The sequence below is a fragment of the Pelodiscus sinensis genome, chromosome 6 (assembly GCF_052426305.1).
Source record: "Pelodiscus sinensis isolate ZL-2025 chromosome 6, ASM5242630v1, whole genome shotgun sequence".
In the NCBI taxonomy this organism is placed as follows: Eukaryota; Metazoa; Chordata; order Testudines; family Trionychidae; genus Pelodiscus; species Pelodiscus sinensis.
Genome location: NC_143057.1, coordinates 99,484,360 through 99,505,452, shown reverse-complemented (window position 1 = coordinate 99,505,452; position 21,093 = coordinate 99,484,360). Strand labels below are relative to the sequence as shown.

Below are 21,093 nucleotides of genomic sequence, written 5' to 3'. Positions count from 1 at the left end.
AAGCGGCAGCCATGTTTATACAAATGAAGTGGGGAAAATTTTAAATCCCCTGCTTCATTTGCAATTCCGACTTGTCTCATCTACATCCCTTTTCCGGAAAAGGGGTGCAGTGTAGACACAGACTCTGGATACTACTCAGGGAGCTGTTAGCACCTTCATTGGTTATTAAGTAGGTAGAGTCCCCACCAGCCCTTATCACGATTGAGTCCATTAGCATGTGAATTGAATCTGTGGATGAACTGGGATTCCAGTGCTTCTGTGTATTTGGCTTGTAGAGCTTGTTTGTGACAAGATAGCTACTTGCAGGTCTGTCAGACTGTTGTTAGGCAAGTTGAAATGCTCACCAACAGTTTTCTGTATATTCCTTTTATGTATATCCGATTTGTGTCCATTGATTCTTTCTTGCAGAGACCGTCCAGTTTGTCCAATATATAAAGCAGTGGGGCATTGCTGGCATTTGATGGCATAGATCAAATTACTGGATGTACAGTCAAATGACCTTTGATTTTGTGGCTTATGTTGTTTGCTCCAGTGATGAATTCGCCAGTGTAGAAATGTGGGCAGAGTTAGCATAGTTTTTGGTTGCAGGGCTGGGTTCCTGGAGGTTTATTATATGGTTGTGTGGCATGGTTATCAGAAAGATTAAGTTTCAGGTTAGGGAGTTGTCTGTAAGCAAGAATAGGTTTTTCTCCTAAGGCCTCTGAGAGTGAGGGATCATTTTCCAATATGGGTTGTAGATTGTGTATAATGAGTTGGAGGGGTCTGAGTTGTGGACTGTAGGTAACGACAAGAAGAGTTCGGTTATTTTCTTTTGGGTCTGTCTTGAAGTAGTTCATAACTGGGTATTTTTTTGGCTCTGTCAATCTGTTTTTTCACTTCCCCAAGCGGGTATTTCAGTTTTAGGAATGCTCTGTAAAGATTCTGTAGGTGATTGTCTCTGTCTGTGGGGTCAGAGCAAATCCGGTTGTATTGTAGGGCTTGGCCATATACAATCGACTGAAAAATGTGTCTGGGATGGAAGCTGGAAGCATGAAGTATAGTGTAGTGGTCGGTAGGTTTCCGGTATAGGGTGTTGGAAATGTGTCCATTATTTAACTGTACTGTAGTGTCCAGGAAGTGGATTTACCTTGTGGTCTGGTCCAGGCTGAGGCTGATAGTAGGGTGGAAGTTGTTGAAATCGTTGTGGAAATCTTCAAGAGTCTCTTTACCGTAGGTCCATATGATGAAGATGTCATCAATGTAGCATAAGTAAAGTACGAGTGTTAGGAGGTGAGAGCTGAGGAAATGTTGTTCAAGGTCAGCCATAAAGATGTTTGCTACAGTACAGTTAAATAATGGACAAATTTCCAGTTTTCATATCCTGAGTTTTCATATCCCCAACTCATAACTTGGGTCATCCGAAGAAGTGGGCTGTGCCCACGAAAGCTCATGATACCGTCTACATGTTTCATTAGTCTATAAAGTACTACCAGACCATTTGTTGCTTTTTCTGTAACAGACTAACTCAGCTTTTCCCTGAAGTTTTGTGGATACATGTGATTTATCTAGCAATGGCTTCTGCATTGATGTATTCACTATGGAAGGAGAAGAGACTAGTCTTCCTCTTTGTTTTGTGGAATCTGCAGAGGACCATCTTGTACTTATGTATTTGTACAACACTAACATATGTAGCTGTGGTTCCTAAGCACCACCAGAATGCAAATACCTATTAGTAACAATAAGGAGTAGTAACTGAGTAAATCAGACAGTAATAATTCTGGTGCAGCCCTCCATCTTTTCACTGGAGAATCTGCACAGCTATTAATAAAAGAACAGGATTAGAACAACTTGTTTAATGTTGTAAATATTTTATTTGTCATGTATCCACAATTTGCTGACAGATCCCAGTGACAATAATGAAGCCTGAGGAGAAAGCAGAGGTACCAACTGGAGTTGTAATAGGAAGTATACTGGCAGGACTCCTGTTGCTGTTAGCACTGGTTGCTGTTTTATGGAAGGTAAGTAGATATTTATCTCTTTTTAAAAGGAAACTGCCAGAATATATCAGGTAGGAATTACTGTGTAATAATGCCAAATAATCATTTATCTGCCACTTGGTGAGAAAAATATTTTTATTAGTACAGTAAACTTCCGATAATCCGGCACCTTTGGGACCCAGGGGGTGCCAGATTATCAGATATGCCGGACTATCGGAACGGGGGGCTATGAGGGGTCTGGGGTGGGAGGGATGCCACCCCAAACCCCTCATAGCCCCCCCTTCCGATAGTCCGGCTCTGCCCCAGGCATCCCTGATTCAGCCGCTGCTGAAACTGACCAGCAGCAGCTGAATCGGAGATGCCTGGGGCAGAGCAGCTGGAGTGCTGCCGGGTTGGTCCGGTAACGCCGACCCTTGGCGCGGCGAGACCAACCGGGCAGCACCCCAGCTGCTCTTGGGGACACCTGGGGCAGAGCAGCTGGGGTGCTGCTGGGTTGGTCCCGCAGAGCCGCTTCTCAGGGTGCGGTGCTGCAGGGACCAACCTGGCAGCGCCCCAGCTGCTCTGTCCCAGGCGTCCAGATTCAGCCGCTGCTGAAACTGACCAGCGGCTGACTCCAGGAAGCGCCCCCAGCTGCTCTGCCTCTGGCTTCCCCGATTCAGCCACTGGTCAGTTTTAGCAGCGGCTGAATAGCGGAAGCTGAGGGCAGAGCAGCTCCAATGATCTGGCTGCCGGAGCACTTCTGGGTTCCTGATGGTGCCGGACCATCAGGAATGCCGGACCGTCAGATGCCGGACCATCGGAGTTTTACTGTATTACAACGTCCATGTGAGGATCTCAGACAATATAAGGGATCCCCACAACAGCCCTGGAAAATGTATTACAATACATTTAATAGACAAGGAAACTGGACAAGGGAACAGGTAAGCACTGACTTCCTGTATAACCAAGGCACATGTGGTGCTAGCCTGTATCCATGAGTTACTAGCTGTGCTCTGCACATACTTCTGATGTTCCAGGGGGCAGGCTGGGCAGGGAGTGGACATTGGGGAAAGATGGGAAAATGAGCAAGGATATGCAAGAGGCAGGCAGTGTGAGATAGAGAAAGAAAGAGGTTTGTGGAGGTAAGAAAGGGAGGATCTAAGGAGGTACGGGGCTATCCAGGATGCCTGCTTTTGGGAGATACAGCAGTTTGTGTCTGCACCAAAGCACTGGTGTTTGAAAGGCTCCCTGGCAAGCTCTTCAAGCCACTTGGCTGCTCAGCTCTGCTGCTTTGGCACTTTTATCACACCAAGCAGCAGCTTCTTTCCTTTTTTTATTTTTTAATGATTTGTTTTTGGGATGCACAGCATAACAACTTGAACCTGCAGGGAAGGGGAAGGAAATGGAGACACGCCACCTACTTTTGAGAATTTTCTTGCATTGTTTTTGAAGAATCTGTGTGAGTCAAGAATTAACAGTTTGCTTATTAGAAGTGGTTAGGAAATGATAGTTTTCCACAACCAAAAATATTGATGAAAGCAAAAAAAAAATTGCTTTCATAATATTTTTATGCAGGGGTGTAAAAAAATCAGTTTACCACCTGAAAGATTTAGATAAAAACTTTTGGTTTTTCTCAAGTTATTTTGCATAAAAATAGTTATAATGGATTTTTTCTCCTAGCTGAGAAATGTACTTTTAAATGACTAACTAAATGGCAAGTGTAGATCTAATGCTAGTTAGCACCTTTATCAGGCAGCACAAAATAAGAAATATACATGGCTGACAAACTATTTTCAAAACTTCTTATAGCTTGGCTTCTTCAAGAGAAAATATGAAAAAATGTCAAAGGATATAGAAGATATTGATGAAATTACAGAACTCACAAAGGACAAAGATTGAAGACAATGGTGGTGGGAATGCCAACTTAACCCTCTAAGCCATAAGCAATGCCTGTGGTCCAATCAGATCTTCAGCTGGAGTGCCTTAAAGTTCAACAACTGTTAAGCTTGGTTTTTAATGAATGAAAATGCTTTTTTAAGGATGAAAATATTTTACAGATTCTTCTGTATTTTAAGAGTAACTGCTGGTCAGTTTTTTATACAAATAATTCATAGTGCGTTTTTTGGTATATTTTTGCCTTTGGAACAGGCAGGTCTGGGGTATGCACATTGCAACAGGAATACCACTCCTATTCCATAAAGAGCAAAATAGAGTAACTGTTTTCAGATTATTCTGGAACAGTATCAGTCCAAGGTAATAGGCTCCTCCGTTCTGATAAGAATGAGTTTTTCTACTAATTAAATGATCTAGATGAAATCACTGCATGATGATTATTCATTCAGGACAGGGGAAAGAAAAGGCCAGTTTACTGTTTATTAGCTACATTTTGATTGCCTCACATTTCCCATCAAGTCTGAGTCTTAACGAATCCATAACATTACAGGTCGCCCATGTTATAAAATGGGCAATGCATCCTGATTTGGGAATGAAGATTCCAGACTACACCCTAATATAGAATGTCTGAATGGGAACACTGTACCAAAGTACACCACCATATTCCTTTCACTAGTGACAAAAATTAATGTTTACACTATATGGCATTTTGAAAATACTTCTAAACGAGACATGCTTTGTATGTTTTGTCTCTTTTAGAGACAGAAGATCTGAATTTGAATACCTGCTGTGGCTTGCTGTCGTTATTAAGTGCTACTGTGACAGTTTTCAAATTCTCAGTACTGTACTACAGTGGATTTAAATTTTACTTTTCTGAACTCTTGTCTTGTGCCATTTTCCATCTAACAAGGGGGAAAAAACAGGCCTATATTATTAATAAAAATAATTTCTTATACTTTTAAATGTAGATGGCATTTTTCTGTACTCCAAAAAAACAATGCTGAACTACAAACCTTTATTTGGATTCATAATCCTTACTCACAAAAGTTACCCCACAGACTACAGGCATAAGTAAGAAGATACAAGATTTTGCCTTAGTTCAGTAGCTGACAATAAGATTTGAGTGAAAGAAAATGTGTGGTGTAATATAAGGCACAGGAAAAGCTAAGTAACATGCAGCTTATCTGACAAAGAACAGTGAAAGATCTGTTCTATACTGGTGCTTGTACCACACTCCTCATCATCATGTCTAAGTGCCTTTCAGTGGTGCATTAAGCAGCATGACTATTGTCACATGCTGTTTGATCTTATATCATTGAAGAACTTTTAAATAAGTAACTTGTTTTGTACAACTTAAAATACTGTAATGGTTTTGAAAAAAGTTTTAAGAGATAAAAAGGAGATTTTATTCAGGTGGCCCTATGTTAGGCCTTTTCATTTACATAGTATTTTTCTATTTAAGTGACCTTGAATTATATACCTTTTGCTTTAACACAAAATCTTTGAATTGTAGGTTTTGAAAACTAAGAATGTCCATGTTTAAAAAACCCACACTAGGCAGGTTAGCTGAGGTAACTGAAATTTTGGCTGCCTGACTTTCATGACAAGCAGTTACCTCACTAGCACATTGCCTATTGTGATAGGATTTTCTTTACACATTCTGGATTATATATAAGGTGGTTTTTGACTGAAGCAATTATTTGAAAGGTGTAAAATTGTCAAAGGGACCTAAATCCCATTTTCAAAAGATTCTTATGCACTTGGTTGTTCTGTTGATATCCAATTAGATTTTAGGCAAAGATTTTTACAAGTACCACTTTCTTCTATGAATGTGAAAATCAATGGGACCAAGGCTCCCATATCACTTAGAAGCTTTATAAAAAATTACCTATAGCCTCCTAAGGGCCCCAAGTCACTTTTGAAAATTGGACTTAGGCTCCTAAATCACTTTTGCACTTTTGAAAATGTTTTCCTAAAGCTGTTTTTCTCAGTAATTAGTAGCCAGATAAGGCACCAATATTCCTGGCTGCTTTCAGTCTATTGAGTGTCTATTTTATAAGGTTTTTTATATTTTCATATTATATTTGAAAGTGATATGTTGAAAGACAATCTGGATCTCAAACTCAACAATTAAATACAGTTGCCACTAGTTGTTTGTAGCCAAACTGAGGTTTTAAAAAAGTTCTAAATCTAAACAATTCATTCAGGAACAAATTTCTGACTTGCAGTTAACCCTGGCTGCATCGACTTGTACATGCAACCTAAGACTGAAGATGAAAATTGGTCTCCTTCCTCAATTTTTTTTAACAACCTAAAAAAATTATTGCAGCCATACTGTTCCTGCAAAATGTTCACATATAATTAGTGAAGTGTATTCAAAAGCCAGAGGAGGGATTTAACAATGCAGTGCATGGTAAAATTTTTCATTTCATGTGCCTTTTGGTGGTACATATGATGGAAACCAGGAAGGCTGCCAGTTTTCATTGTCAGTCAGAAGTTAAATATGTAGATGAGTATAGTACATCCAGGGTTTTAGGTGAGGTACCAGCTTACTCAGTAGGCAGTGAGTGATTACATTCTCTTTTCTTGACTGGGTTTTCCATTGTCCCAGAGGCAATAGGATTTTTTACTTAGCATAGAAACAGTATTGCTCTCAAAACTACAAGGAAAGCACAGAATAAATGGGGTTTTGTTCCTGTCACTTAGCCATTTCATGTTAAAAGTTTGATGGGTTTGTTTGGATTTTTATGTGTATTTTTTATTACTTAGTTAATTCCATTTTATGAAAAGTAATTTTATTGCACTTCTGGGTGCGCATAGCTTCAAAATAATGCAGAAAATGTGATGTATATTTTGTATTGTATAGAACAGTTTGGGGGGATAGTTTTTAAAACAGTGTTAAGATGTTTAATTTTATCTCTGTGTTCTTTTGAGGTGCTGGGCTTTGATTCTAATCTTGCTTCTAACAGCATAATTCAGGAGTAACTCTGAAGAAACCAAAAAGAGTTACACCATATGATACTGGTGAGAGGTCTGAATATGATTGATTGAGGTTTAGACAATATAAGCAAAGTCCTTTGTAAATCTCATAAATTCATCTCATAGAAGACTGAACGCTGCCAAGAGGGAATGTGAGATAAAGGTTTACTACAAATAATCACATACAGGACTCAGAACTAGACTGTAAACTGTGGGGCAAAGAGCATATGTTATGTGCTTGTCTATTTATGGGCAGAGGCCCTAGAGTCCTGTTGCACAAATGATAAATATTACTGTTTTGTTACAAGTCTGAATATGGAATAAGTAATAAAAGCAGGGCTTTGAAGAGTGGAAAGTACTACTAGAAGCCATTATACAAGATGCAGGTAAATAGTTCTTTGTTACAGTAGCAGAATCCTAAGGATATAATATTGCAAGGTGCTGTCAACTAGAAGTTGAGACTACTAAGAGGCTGGGTCTTAGCCTTACTGGCTTTAACCACTGGTGTAACAACACTGTTAAGCTGTTACTCTGGTAGAAGTCCTAGTTTGCAACGAGGCAGATATGTATATGAGGATGTTGCACCAGTAGCTATATTAGTGTAGCTAGTTCCCACATGCTCTCTCCACTCTAAAATTACAACTTCACAACTTCTTTTCCATCCCATTTTGGACCAATCTGTAGTCTTCCCTCTCCAACTTGACTGTTGAGTAATCCTCAGACCCTATGCTCAGCTACGTCATTCAGTATGGACGTAGCTTCTCCAGACTCAAGTTTTCCTGTAGTCACTGCTCACCCGTAACTAGATTCACACATGATGGAAAACAGCAGTCAGTGGCATTTCACAAACAACATTTGGGAGATAGGAACAACCATTTATGCCAACTTGGCCTGCCTCCTAGTCGTCACTGTCTTTATGCAGCACATCACTCCCTTATGGGAAATCCTCCAGTCCATCACTCAAGAACTAGCTAGTTTCATAAGGTTTATCTGTCATTCCTAAATTGCATATGAAATATTTTACTTTCTTCTTAACAGATTCTGGCTATATAAAACAACATTCCTAGAGCAAAGAATCAAATGAATGTAAAAGTACAACACTTATACATAAGATGAACCAAGCCTCTTTACATAAAGTTGCACCTTTATACCAGTCTGGAGATGATGTAGAATTATGAAGCCTAATTGATTAAGCTGGGTGACTCAGTCAGTATTACCACCCAGTTTTTGCACTTGAAAGAGCACCAAATGAAAATAAAGGTAAATAAAATCAAATATCAGCAAATACCACAAGTTTATCAAGCTAAACACTTCCCTATTTCACTACCTTTTAAACATAATGAACTCTAGTAATATGCTGTTCTCACTGAGAAATGCAGTTAAGATTTAAAATCTTCTATGTTGACATTTCTGCCCTCTACTAGATGTATATTTTGCACTCTGATACAGAATGCCATAGCACCTAATGTGCTGGAAGGGGTTTTTGTTTAATAATAAAAATAAAAGGAAACACTGCTTTATGGGTACTTTCAAATAAAAACTTGTTTCTGAAAATTACATACTGTAATACTGTTGTATGTGTGACTACCAGACTGACAATCTTTACAAAACTGAGCTCAAAATATTTAAATGGACATCAGTACATTTCTCAGGTTTTTTAATATATACATTTTACAACTATTTGTGTTAGCTGTTTCACTCTTTTTTTCTGTCCTGTTTGTGTGGGACTTTCACATAATTAATTAGAAGCAGATTCAAAATGTAGGTAAATGTGTAAGCAAAACCACAAAAACTGGTAGAATAGCTATGTGGGAAAGGTAATACTTTTAACTTTAAAATAATTCAAAGTTGGCTGTGTCCCTTTAACCAGCTAGAACTGAGTGTGTATACTGTATTTCACAACACATGTTGAATTCAGGGCAGGTGAATGTAGAACTCAAGATTTTGGTCCCCTATCATCTACCTGTAGTTGTTTCTCTACTGACATCTACTGGATAGATCCTGATCCACATCTCCACACCATCCATTATTTTGTAACAATCTCCCAGCATGCAACTGATGGGTTAAAAATCAACCTTAAACCACTTTAGAAAACATAAGGGAATAATATGAGGGCCAGAGCAACACTAAGAAGTTGCTCTAGTATTAAGCTATAGATGATTATCTAAAGTACATGTTTATACTCTCAAATATTGCAAGTCAAGAAGTGAGAATTATTTTCTCTAAAGTAGTTCTGCCATCAAATCCTGACTCTACAAACCAACAGCTTGTGTTCTACAAATTGTTCTCTGTGGCCTTGCATTTTCCTGGAGAAAAACCATCTCAGCAACATACTATCACAGCCATACAGAAAAAGTGTATGTAACCTGGCTTAAAAGATTTTTTTCCCCCCAATGACCACCAAGGATTGAGTTACATATAGCAACAGGAGAGCTGATGATCTTAATGAGCTCTCCTGGTTGCAGTTACTTACGTTGGTTGCAGTATTTGTCTTGCTATTTCCAGCAGTGAATTGCACAGGTTTCTAGCACATCACCATAACATAATATACTTTATGGTTTATTTGCTGCATAAAATAGTATTTCCTCTCATTAATGTTGTTGTACTATTTTAGCTGGGTGTCCCTTTGTCATATTATGAAATAGAGACAAAAGAACGACTGATCAAGTTTCAATGTTCTTCATACGATGTTTGAATGGCCGTCTTTACTGTAACACCCATAAACTTTAACTATATGGCTGTGTCTACACTGGCATGATTTTGCGCAAATACTTTTAACGCAAGAGTTTTTGCATTAAAGTATTTGCACAAGAGAGCGTCTATACTGGCATGTGCCTTTGCACAAAAGATTTTAGCCATCAGGCTTTCTTGCACAAGAGGACTTATCCCTGAGCAGGCGTGTCAGAGTATTTGCACAAGAAGCACTGATTTCATATAGTAGAACGTCAGTGTTCTTGTGCAAATGCTAGCGGCCAGTGTAGACAGGCGGCAAGATTTTGCGCAAAAGCACCTGCTTTTGTGCAAAATCTTGCCAATGTAGACACAGCCTACGTGTATAAGCTTTCTTGGAATTTTTCATTTTCTATGTTATAATCCCACTGAAGAACCCAAAATTACAAATTAAGGCTTGCTGTATTAGACCAGTGCTTGAATTGTGACATTTGTGCCTCAAAGGACAGACGCAAAATGATGGTGTAATGTTACTTGCCTCTCCTTTCTTACTCTTGGTTGCTGGGAGGGAAGTTAGTATTCCTTTTTATCTGCAATCCTCTCGCTAGCTGCTTATATGATGGGGATGTGTGAGTGATTACTCATGGTCTTTTTCTGTAAGATCAGTTAGAGAATCACCAATGAAATCCATAGATTCCATGAGAGTTGCCTCTGATCTAGATAAGGTACAGGACCATAAAGACTAACAAATGTTTTTGGGCAAAAGCTACAGCCCAAGAAAGTTTATGCCCAAATAAATGCATTAGTCTTTAAGTGCCACAAGATTACTTGTTTTTTGCTGAAACAGATTTAGCACCACTGTCCCTCTGAAACTGCGTATAATTATTGCACTTAAAGAACCCCAACAGTTATTGATCTCTATAGACATGATCTTTATTCATAGTTCTGTCAGCAATGAACAATCCATAGTTCTTCACTCACACATTACAAATAGTATAAATTCAACCTTGAACTCACTCTATGCTACTTAGATATAAGGGTCAAAATGACACAGAAGACATATCAGACACCTATAACAGATGTACACATGCAAAGAATGGCTTCTCCTCTTCCCAGGAATGTTCCACTATGATCTACAGGAAGTACTTCAAAAAACAGCTGCAAAAGCTGCCTCAAAACTAATCACTTCTGTACATCTATTAAGCTTCAGTTAAGTGTGTGTTTTATTGCAAATAAGTTGTGTATGACCGTACTCCAAATAAAAGAGCTTTACCTTTCCTTAATGCGATGGACCTGTAATATAACTGCACAGTAAAAAAAAATTCTATGAAACAGAGCCACTGGGATGTAACAATTAGTAACTCTGGGTATAATTTGTATTTTTTCTCTAGTTGTACCAAAAATGTTTAATCGACTTAATGTCAAAAATATGTTAAAGACAATATGTTGAGTTTGAAATCATAAAAAACTAACAAAGGGATTCTTTTTAAGATTAAAGAAACCAAAAAACCACAAACCTGATTGTCATACTGTGATCTCCAGTGTTGGCAGTGAATGCACAAGGTGACAGAACAGAGGCAGGATATAATATATAAAACTAGACTCCTTTCAATTAAGAATTTTTGGGGAAATGTTTTTTTAAAAAACTGGCTAACTATTCAAAACAGCCCAGCTGAATTATTTAACAATGAGAATTATCTGTGAACTTAATCTAATTACTGTCGGTTTCACTCGTAGACCCAAGTGGGTTTTTTTATAATGCATGTGCTTTTACTAGTTAGATTTACTGTAAAAGTAGTATGTACAACTAAACCCTGATCTGCTTGCACTGTAGTGACGGGACTGGTTTTAACACTGATTTTGGAGGTAAAGTTATTTTTCCACATCAGCCCAAAAGCATTCCTTGTTTTCTTTCCAAGAATATTCGCTCTCATAAATCTCCTGCAAACAAAAACAAAGAATGGGAAGTACTTTGGGAGCCTACTACATAGAAATGCTACCAATGCACACAAAATCTGCTACTAATTATACGGTACAGTTTGTAATAGGGTTTGGCAGACAAGAAAAAGAGAACACAGTCTGAGACATACAGCATCAAGCCCTGATTCTGCAATAAGTTCCAAGGAGGCACACACCTAAGGCTATGCACCAGTCCCATCCCAAAGAGAAATTGAGCATGATTTGAAGCACTGATCATCCTTTCTTAGATGCTAATCATAAACCCATTATATCCCTCTGCAATGGAAATCACAGAAGTGGCCAGCTAACAATATTAAGTGCATATACAAATATTAGACCACATGGACAGTGAGGAATGTGAAGACCAGAGATGACACTATTTGTAAGCTACAATTCACCTTTTTCCATATTGGAACTGTTGCTTTCAATGTATTGATACAGTATTGCACTGCCTCAAGAGATGCCACTCGGTGTGGAGAAGAGACGGCTACAATCACGCTTGCTTCTGTTACTGGAACTAAACTAGAGTGACAAGAATAAAACAGAGGAGTTAACTTAACATTTAGGCTACGTCTATATTGCATCCCTCTTGCGTAAAAGCCAATGCAAATGAAGTGTGGATTAGCATAGTGCTGTGCTTCATTTGCATAATTAATTAGCGGCCGTTTTTGTGCAAGAGGCTTCTGTGCAAAAAGGAGTCGTCTACACAGCTCCTTTTTGCGCAAAAACACCATCTTGTGCAAGATCCATTCTTCCTGAAAAAAATGCAGAAAAACGGCTCTTACGCAAGAGGGGGGTTTTGTGCAAAATGGAGTTGTATAGATGGTGCCTTTTGGCACAAAAGCCTCTTGTGCAAAAAGCGGCTGCTCATTAATTTTGCAAAGGAGGCGTGGCTATATTCCACCTCACCTAATTTGCATATTTCTTGCACAAAACAGCACAGTGTAGACGTAGCATGACAGTCTGCATACCTCAATCTGATGGTAGTTTGGCCCTCTCCTAATATGCTTCTGTGTCCACACTGAATTTGTAAATATTCTTTGTTTCAAATAATATTTTTCATCTATTGTAATATATTTTGTAAAAATCAGTGAAGTTTCACATTACTATCATTCAGTAGTGCTAGACTACCTTTGCTAAGAGGTGGAGACACAACTATTTATGATACAGCTTGAACCTTTAACATCTGGGACGCTCTGCTTCAGCAACATCAGACCATGGATATTGCTGGACCAGAAAGTCCCACTGGCCAGGTTCAGAAGCGCAGCATAGGCTAGGCTGGCGTTGGGGAGCACAGCCCGCACCAGGGCTGATGGCCAAGAGCATAGCCCCTATCCGGGCTGGAAGCAGAGGGACAAGCAGCCAGGGGCACAGCTGTGGCTGGAGTCAACGGGGCCAGCGCCTGGAGGATGGAGGGGAGTGTAGCCCCAGCTAGGGTTGGAGGCAGTGGGACTGCCCATCTGGGGTTAAAGCAGCGTGGGAGAAGGAGGGCCAGACGCAGCAGGGCAGGCAGTACAAAGTGCAGGTCCAGCTGGGAGCAGAACCCAACACTTGCCCTTGTCCAGCAAATAGTGTGGTTCGGGACCACTCAGGTCCCAAGGGTGCTGAAACAAGGGAGGTTCAACCTATACACTCAAATAAGACCCTGATCCTGAAGCAGGCTCCACTAGCATTAAAACCTGCATGTACCCAAAAACCTATCATATGTCATCATTTTCCAAATGATCTGCATTTTAAACTCAACAAAAAGGTAATATGCAAGTCATGGGAAAAACCCTTGAGGTCCCAGCCAGCAAACCTGGCAAATTCCTATTTTAAAGATATTCTTTTATGACTTTTGGTAAACTTGACTTAAGCTCTGTAGTGAAAAGCTTGGATTCTGTGGAACCCCAGAACAGAAGATAGAAAACACTATCCACAACTTTAGATGCACTAAAAATATAACAGATTTGTTTCAGGCGGTGAGTAGACTAAAGTAGCCATCACCACACTGGTTTGTACTTGGTTCCCGTTTTGAAAGTTTCTTTGGCAACTGAGATACCGAAAATAATTTTTTTTAAATGACTAGGCACTGCAGGACACTTTAGAAACAAGAGGTAGATTCAGTGGCAAGTAAGGATATAAATGGCTAATCAGTTAACTGGTGGCCCAGCCAGGCTGCAGCAGCCCCCTGTGGCAGTGCACTCCAGTCCAGCCAATGCAGCCCTCAACCAAGGCGGGCTTGGACAGTCCGGAGCATCCTGCTGTGCCATGGGTTGGGCATTCCAGCCCTGTTGGAGTAGCCCCTGCCCGTGGAGGGGAGCCTCTTAAGTCTGGCTGCTCTGACTCCCCCAGTTTAAGTGGTTAACCAGTTAAACATAACGTTTAGCTGATTAACTGATTAAATGGTATTTTATATCCCTAGTAGCAAGTCTCACAGCTAAGAATATACAGGTTCCTACCTACACCATATGCAAGCCCCATATTGACATTTCATTCAGATTTAGTTAAACATAGCTTGGCCATACATACCCAAGTCTGTGCTGCACTGCTATATGTCTGACTGAAGGCCATTTTTGTCTAACATCTCTGCAGATTTTCTTTATTTCAGCTTCTGCCATTGGTGCATATGCTTCATATTCTAAGTGAATAACTTTTTTCCCTGCAAAGTTATTCCTTGTAGTACCTAAAAATATAGGAATTGTTATTTACTTCTATTGTGACAATACCTGGGAGCCTGAGTCCTGGATCAGGACCCTCTCTCCCCTGTGCAAATAAAGAACAAAAATGCTCTCCACCCCAATAATGTACATCTAGACTGGCACTGTCTTGCGCAAATACTTTTAACGCAATAGTTCTTGCGTTAAAAGTATTTGCGCAAGAGAGCATCTACACTGGCATGTGTCTTTGCGCAAAAGCTGTGCTTTTGCGCAAGAGCATCCCGTGTCAGTGAAGATGCTGTCTTGCGCAAGAAAGCTCCGGTGGCCATTTTTACCATCGGGGCTTTCTTCTGCAAAAAATTCCTGTCCCTGTCTACACTGGTCTCTTGCGCAAGAGGGCTTTTTCCCGAGCGGGAGCGTCAGAGTTCTTGCGCAAGAACACCAACGATCATACATTAGATCATCAGTATTCGTGCGCAAGAACTCGCGGCCAGTTTAGATAGCTGGCAAGATTTTGCGCAAAAGCAGGTGCTTTTGTGCAAAAACTGGCCAGTGTAGACACAGCCAGTAAGAATTTCTTATTCTGGAAAAAAAAAAAAAAAAATCAGTCAACTCAGTGCAATGAGCTTAAAGTGATGTTTTTATTTGTACACTAGCAATTCTTAATGTATTAAAAAGGACAGAATTTAATCCACAGATTTTACATGCTTGGAGTTACCGATGGCAAAAATATTAACTAGCACAGATCTGGCCCTATAGGTTTAGAAAGTTGCATGTGTTGTCACTACAATTGCTCATACACCATAAATAACTGTTTGGAATTTAGATGCACAATTGTACTCATTTCTGAGCACAATATGTAGGTCCTGATACCACTAACTACAAGGCTAAAATTAAATCTAAACTTTTCTGCTCTTCAGCTACTATTTTATAAAGAGGTAAATTGCATATAGGCTACAGCGTGGCATTTAGCCCAGCCCTAACTGGAATGCGGCAGCAGGACAGCCCTGGTGATCAGCTCATGGTGCTATTCTGACTACTCCACACCTCCTTTTGGTTAATTCTCCAGTGGAGAGTAACTAGTGATCCTTCTGTTTCCCCAAATATAGAGGCTGCAATTTTAGACTGATCATATCAGCAAAGAGACTCCTTAGCACTTCATTCCCTATTGCCTGAGGGCTGATCCCGATCTTACTCTAAATAAATACAATTTGCTAAATATTAGGCCTTGTCTACACTAGCATATTTTGCTGCCAAAACCTGCCATTTGGCGATAAAACAGCAAGAGCGTTTACACTGCAATGTGACTTCTGTCAGGAAAAACACCCAGTTTTGGCAATAAAAAAAACTTCCAGCTCTATAAGAGACTTTTTTCTTTTCCCCTCCCTTTATTGTGGACAAAGAGCCGGTATGGTCTCTGCTGTTTGTTTTTTCAAGAGAACTGGCTTCCACCAGTATCCTGCAATGCCTGCCCTGATGGCTGTGCTCAGTATTTTGTGATCTCTGCTGCCCTGCAGGCATGCACCTCTCCCCTTTCAAAGCTTTGGGTAATATCTCAGGGTTCTAGCTAAGTGAGCTGCTCCCTTCAAGAAACAAAAAAAAAGTACAAATCATTGGAATGCTCCTGTTCTGACCTGCTAGCAACACAGCAGCAGGAAGTCTGCTGCTGCAGGGGGTGGGTTGGAGAGACCGCTATGCTTCTTTGACATCCCTTAACAAGAGAGCTCACAGAGGTACGAGTGAATTCCAAGAAGCGCAGAGATCAGCTCTGCCTTCCCACGACTCTGAACTATGGAATGCTTACTCACTTTGTTTTGTTCTATCTGTTGACAAGGTTCTAGCAATATGTCCATGAAATGTCAACGGGAGGCAGAAAAATCAGTTTGACTGGTTTTCAGTTTTGGCAACTTTTGCATGTCCATAGCACTTTCGCCACCAAACATTTGCAGTGTAGACATAGCCCTATTGTTCTTTTCTGGAGACTGTTTTGTTAAGTAGTCTCAGAAGCACGAGGATGAACTTACAAAGTGACCTGTGCTCTACTTGCTGAGGTATATACATATCCAGGGATTTATGCTGGGAGCATTCAACTTACCTATGAACAGGGACACAGCCCCACAGCATGGAGAAACCACCAGCTCCATGATTTCATCTGTAGATAGTTTTTCATTGTTCAGTTTGATGAAATCTTTGGGCTCATTGTCACTTTCATTCATGGCTTTGCTGGATGGTAAAAGAAAACTACAGAGTTCAAGGACAGAATAATTTATTTTTCTAGTTACAATGACCATTTGGAAACTATTTTTAAATAGCCCTCGTGTCTTGAGCAAAACAAAGGCATTCTTTCAGCAGATCTCACTGATACAGTGGCAATTCCCTCAGAGACAGACACCTCCACTTTCAATAGGAACAAGAAATACCACTTACTCTGGAAAGTCTGAGGAGCAGCTTATTTAATAGCAATGTGCTAGATTCTGATCTCAGATGCACCTGCATAAATCAGTGGAGTTATCCTGAATTACACTTCTGAGCAGAATTTCATGCACTGAGACTACTTGAAAGAGGCTCTTTTTGCAAAAAACGAGGAAAATTATAATTTTGTATTTCAAAATTGTTTTAAGTCATCTCTTTAGCATCTGAATTTTAAAAAGTCAGAGTGAAAAAGGTTCTTTGTTATTGTGATATTAACTAACCAGGAGGATTGGTACCTCTGCTGAAAGCCAACAACTCTCAAAGCAGATCTTAAATAACATAACATTTGAACAACTACATTAGCAAAGGGATTCAGGTGCCTAAGACACACAATTAGGAATCATTAATCTTAACAACATACCTGCTTTGCTGCTGCCAAACCTCATAGGGACCCACCCTTCCTTAGCACCTACGTTCTTGTATTGAAAGTTCCCAGGGTACCTATTTTTCTACCCCTGTGCACATTACTGCCTCACTCGAGGTAGCTGGACACCTAAGTCCCAGAATGATGCACAAAGCAAGGGAAGACAGACATTCCTCCTCTTAACTCACCTGTGGGATCAAATCCCGTAGGTATGCTCCAACCATGACTAATACCACTGGGGGCATAATTTTAAAGGCGGAAGGACCACCCCTCATATCTTTTAGCCCAGTGATTAGTAGTGATGCTAAGAAGCGTGTAATTCATTAATCATGTAGTCGACAAATAGTTTGTTGACTACACAATCGATAAGGCTTAGCACTGCAACCACTCAGTCCCAGCTTGTGCCGGGTCCAGGCATCAACTCTCGCGGCAGCTCTGCACTATATCACTTTAAGAGGCAGAGCACGGGCATGATGGCACAGTCCTGGCTCATGATGGGTCCCAGCTTCAACCTTCTGCAACTCTAAGGGAAAAATATTTTAGGAGCAGGGCAGACAGGCAGCCTAGCTGAGTCCCAGCTAGCACTGGGTCCAGGAACTATCCCCGCTGCAGCTCCTAAAATTTATTCCTACACCAATTTACACCTCAGTGTCAACATAACAGTTCTGTACTGCCAGACATGCACATTACACCTTCTCAGAGAGTACCAGCAGAACGGGATAGTTCCGCCAATGGCTATTAACTAGGCCTGGCAGGAGGCCTCTAGACTCTGTTTGCCAGAAAATGGGAATGAGTGACAGGGGATGGATTACTTGATAATTACCTGTCTTCATTCCCACTTGGGCATCAGAAGCCAGAATTGTGGGCTAGATGCCTTTGGTCTGATCCAGTATGGCTGTTCTTATCCACAAATCACCAGACCTAAAGAAAAAGTAAAATTAAAACCAGAATTCAAGCAACGTTCCAATGCATGATTAACCCCACAGGCCACTTAGAAGAAGCAGCTACACATACCCAAGTATATTTGCATGGAGTTAGCCCCCGCTGATCGGTGGGATAATGGCAACCTCGTCACCTGACTGCAGGACCAGAAGCTGATCTCCGAGGAGCACGTATTCCTGGCGAACAGCGAAGACCACTTGATCTTGAATGGCAGCAAGTCTAAGGAAGATTGGCAGTAGAAAAAATACATTGAAGTAAAGTGTGTACATGAATTCTCATAGTTAAATGTGAACAATTCACTGGCGCACAGCCCAGAGCACCTGAGGTCAACAACATTACAATTAATGCATTTACATTTGTACTATTTCCTTTTTTTAAAAAATATCACAACAACTGTATGACGTTGGACTTGCTCTTCTCAAGTGCAAGAGCCCGTATGGAACCAAATCAATACCATTTTTAAAGATAAAAGCAAGCAATACCAAAAAAATACATACATACATACATAGTGAAAATGAAGATCAAATGAGTGCAGTAGAAAAGATTGATAAAGATTTATTTTTAAAAGGTAAAAATAATCATAATACCTTCCATGTATACCATGTAGCACAGCCATAGGAACATACTGTTACACAAAAGCAACTGGGTACAGTAAGACTGCCAGTGTATTAGTGATCTGTTTAGAAGCCAGTGGTGACCACTGACAGAAAGGCAAGACACAATTCTATTTTCCAACCAACGCTGGGTAGGTTATGCAATATCTCCAAAAGCTTTGGACAGTTTGCTACAGTAAAACTGGTACTCTCTGAGAAGTAATGTGATTTACTTTTCATAGGGCAAATAAAACTTGCAAACTACAGGCCACAAAATGATCAAAGTCAGTAGGTTTTGGTAACTAATCCAGTAATAGGCTGGATAGGTTAAATACATTCCAGTTTGATTACTTGCTGCTGCTACCACAAAACACAATTTGGTTTGATTTTGGGTAAGGAAAGACCTTTCTTGAACATTTAATTACAGCCTTTCAAAGTTGCAAACTTAACTGCTGCTACCAATGCCAGCCAGTTTAATGAAAAAAAAATCAGTGAAATACACTCTTTTGAACTTATTTGTACAAGAACTACATGTTCACAAATAAGATGGCATGTAGTAAAATTTAAAACAGATTTTACTACTTTACTATACCGAAAAACTGGCATACATATTTAATACAACTATATTACATTTGTAACTCCATTAACAGTTTAAAAAAAAACACCAAACTTGAGGAGCACTAGAACTGTGCTCTAGTCTAAAACTACCTTGGATGCCTTTTAACAATTTCTTCCCACAGCTGTAGAGATGTTATTTGTTGTGGTACAGAAATAGTCTCAGAGCGAACACCTGCCAATTCAGCGCTCCTGGCAAAGTACAGCGCAACAACCTGTTAAAAGACAAGTCGCCATTTATCTCCCTGCTCCTCAGTGGGTATTTATAGCCCAGGAAACGGGTCCCAAACGCATCAATTCATCCAAGAAAGGATGCTGCAGAATAAGTCTTACAATTTCCCAAAAACATCATATGCAAGTGGTCAGTGATTCTGCTCTTTCGTTTCACTTCTTCGCGTTCATGCCTGAGCTCGTTTTGGGAAGGAGACCCAAGGGAGCCCATCTCAGGCTCCCAAAGCCCTTGCCTGACTCATTAGGCCCGGCTGTCAGGCTAAAGTGGGGGCTCAGTTTGGGGCCCGCCAGGAGGCGGACAGTAAAAGCGCCGTGCTCGGAGCGGGGAGGTCACGTTAGCAAGTGTCCCGCGATCATCCCCAGCCAGGGAGGCCTCTATCAGGCAGGCCACGCTTGAGCCAGGGGCTGCCCCGGGGAACAGACGGGCCAGGACAGAGCAGCTCTCACGGGACCGGGAAACGAGCCCCGCCGGGCTCACTGGCCCGCTTCCGTCCGCTGCGCACGCAGCCCAGTCCCGTGTAAACCCCCGCCCCGGGCCCGGCTGCAGGCTACGCACCTCGCAGCTCATGGACGCAGCGTTGCGGGTCGGAGCCCGCTTCCCGACAGGGAGCAGCGCCTGCGCTCGGCCCGAGCTGCTACAGCTGCGTGGGGCCTGCCTCCCGCTCCCGGCCCGCCCACTGGGCTGGGGCTCCGCAGTCTGGCGGGGGCCCTGCGCTCTGCTGCAAAGAGAGAGCGGCCCGGCGCGGGCGGGTGAGGCTCCAGCCAGCCCCACAGCGGAGTCCCCGCGCTGCGCCCACCCCAAGCCGTGCGGCGCCTTGTGCGGCTCAGCCCTGCCTTGGCAATAACAGCGCCGGAGCGGCAGTGACCCCGGCGAGAGCGGGGACGTGGAGCCCAAAGGCTCCTCCGTGTCGCGAGACAGGGACCGAACCCAAAGCGCCGCTCCTAGCCTCGGGCCAGTTCCTGCTCCGGCATCTCTGGCGCGACATGCCCCAGCGCTGTTTGTCCCGCCACTCAGAGCTGGAGGCCTAGCACGGGAGAGTGGCCTTTGATCTAGGCCTAGCACGTCCTGCGGCCTGGTTTGAAATAGGTGTTTGTAGTAAAAGCGGAAAGCAGAGCCAGCAGGTACAATTCTTACCAGTAACAGACAAGCTGTCCCGGACATTAATTACAAGCTAATTAGGTTGTAAGGTCCTAAGGGCAGGGACCCTGGCTTTGAATTTGTTCTGTGACCTCCAGCACTTGACAGTGTATCAATAACCAATTTGCAACCAGGGGATCCAGACATTGTTTCAATGTATAAACATGCAGAGTAATCAAAAGTAATTGGAACGCAGATGGTCTCAAGTGTCCATAATGTGCATCACTTTTTAATACCGATTTTGTCTTGTGAGTCTTCTGCTTTGTATTTACAGTCACATAGCATCTTTTCTGATAAATACCTTGTATGGGTAAATATAACAATATATGGAACAGTTAACAATAGGGTAGTTTTTAATGGCTGACTTAAGCACAATAAACAACTTGAAGTAAGGAGGAGCCTCCACCATTATGTGAAAAGTAAAAATGCTTCAGAGACCAATAACAAATGTTCAAAAAACATAACTTGAGAAACTGCAATGTAGTAAACTTCTGGCCAGGGTGGATGATAGAGTCATCATTGTGCTTTTCACCTACATCTTTGCAGCAGCAGACTAGTATCCAAATCTTCCTCCAAATGCAAAGGCCCTATCACTTGAACAAGAGGAAAATTTCTGATACCTGTTGTTGATATGGGATTTATT

At 41.3% G+C, this 21,093-nt stretch overlaps 3 protein-coding genes across 7 annotated transcripts in view; 1 reads left to right on the top strand and 2 right to left on the bottom strand.

The window, feature by feature from the left end:
* ITGA2 (integrin subunit alpha 2) overlaps window positions 1-5,371 on the top strand; it is a 130,464-nt gene extending 125,093 nt beyond the window's left edge. For all 4 annotated transcript variants that reach the window (XM_075932477.2, XM_075932478.2, XM_006139528.5 and 1 more), the window contains 2 exons: window positions 1,881-1,997; window positions 3,765-5,371. In XM_075932477.2, coding sequence (XP_075788592.2) covers window positions 1,881-1,997; window positions 3,765-3,854 — 207 coding nt within the window. In that variant the 3' untranslated portion in view covers window positions 3,855-5,371. The remainder of the gene's footprint in view (window positions 1-1,880; window positions 1,998-3,764) is intronic.
* Window positions 5,372-6,743: 1,372 nt separating this feature from the next.
* Window positions 6,744-16,312, bottom strand: LOC102453389 (molybdopterin synthase catalytic subunit). The gene is made up of 4 exons (XM_014581766.4): window positions 16,191-16,312; window positions 13,968-14,121; window positions 11,855-11,978; window positions 6,744-11,438 (listed from the first exon to the last, which is right to left on the bottom strand). Exons 1-4 carry the CDS (start codon window positions 16,309-16,311, stop codon window positions 11,370-11,372), a joined length of 468 nt encoding a protein of 155 aa, XP_014437252.1. The 5' UTR covers window position 16,312; the 3' UTR covers window positions 6,744-11,369.
* Window positions 16,277-20,097, bottom strand: MOCS2 (molybdenum cofactor synthesis 2). 2 transcript variants are annotated; one of them, XR_012904922.2, is made up of 5 exons: window positions 19,869-20,096; window positions 19,175-19,296; window positions 17,946-18,092; window positions 17,755-17,852; window positions 16,277-16,318 (listed from the first exon to the last, which is right to left on the bottom strand). XR_012904922.2 is itself a non-coding variant. In XM_075932481.2 (4 exons), exons 1-3 carry the CDS (start codon window positions 19,878-19,880, stop codon window positions 17,966-17,968), a joined length of 261 nt encoding a protein of 86 aa, XP_075788596.1. In that variant the 5' UTR covers window positions 19,881-20,097; the 3' UTR covers window positions 17,755-17,852; window positions 17,946-17,965. The 2 variants fall into 2 exon arrangements, 1 of the variants encoding a protein (XP_075788596.1); XM_075932481.2 differs by lacking the exon at window positions 16,277-16,318 and having other exon boundaries at window positions 19,869-20,097.
* Window positions 20,098-21,093: the final 996 nt, after the last annotated feature.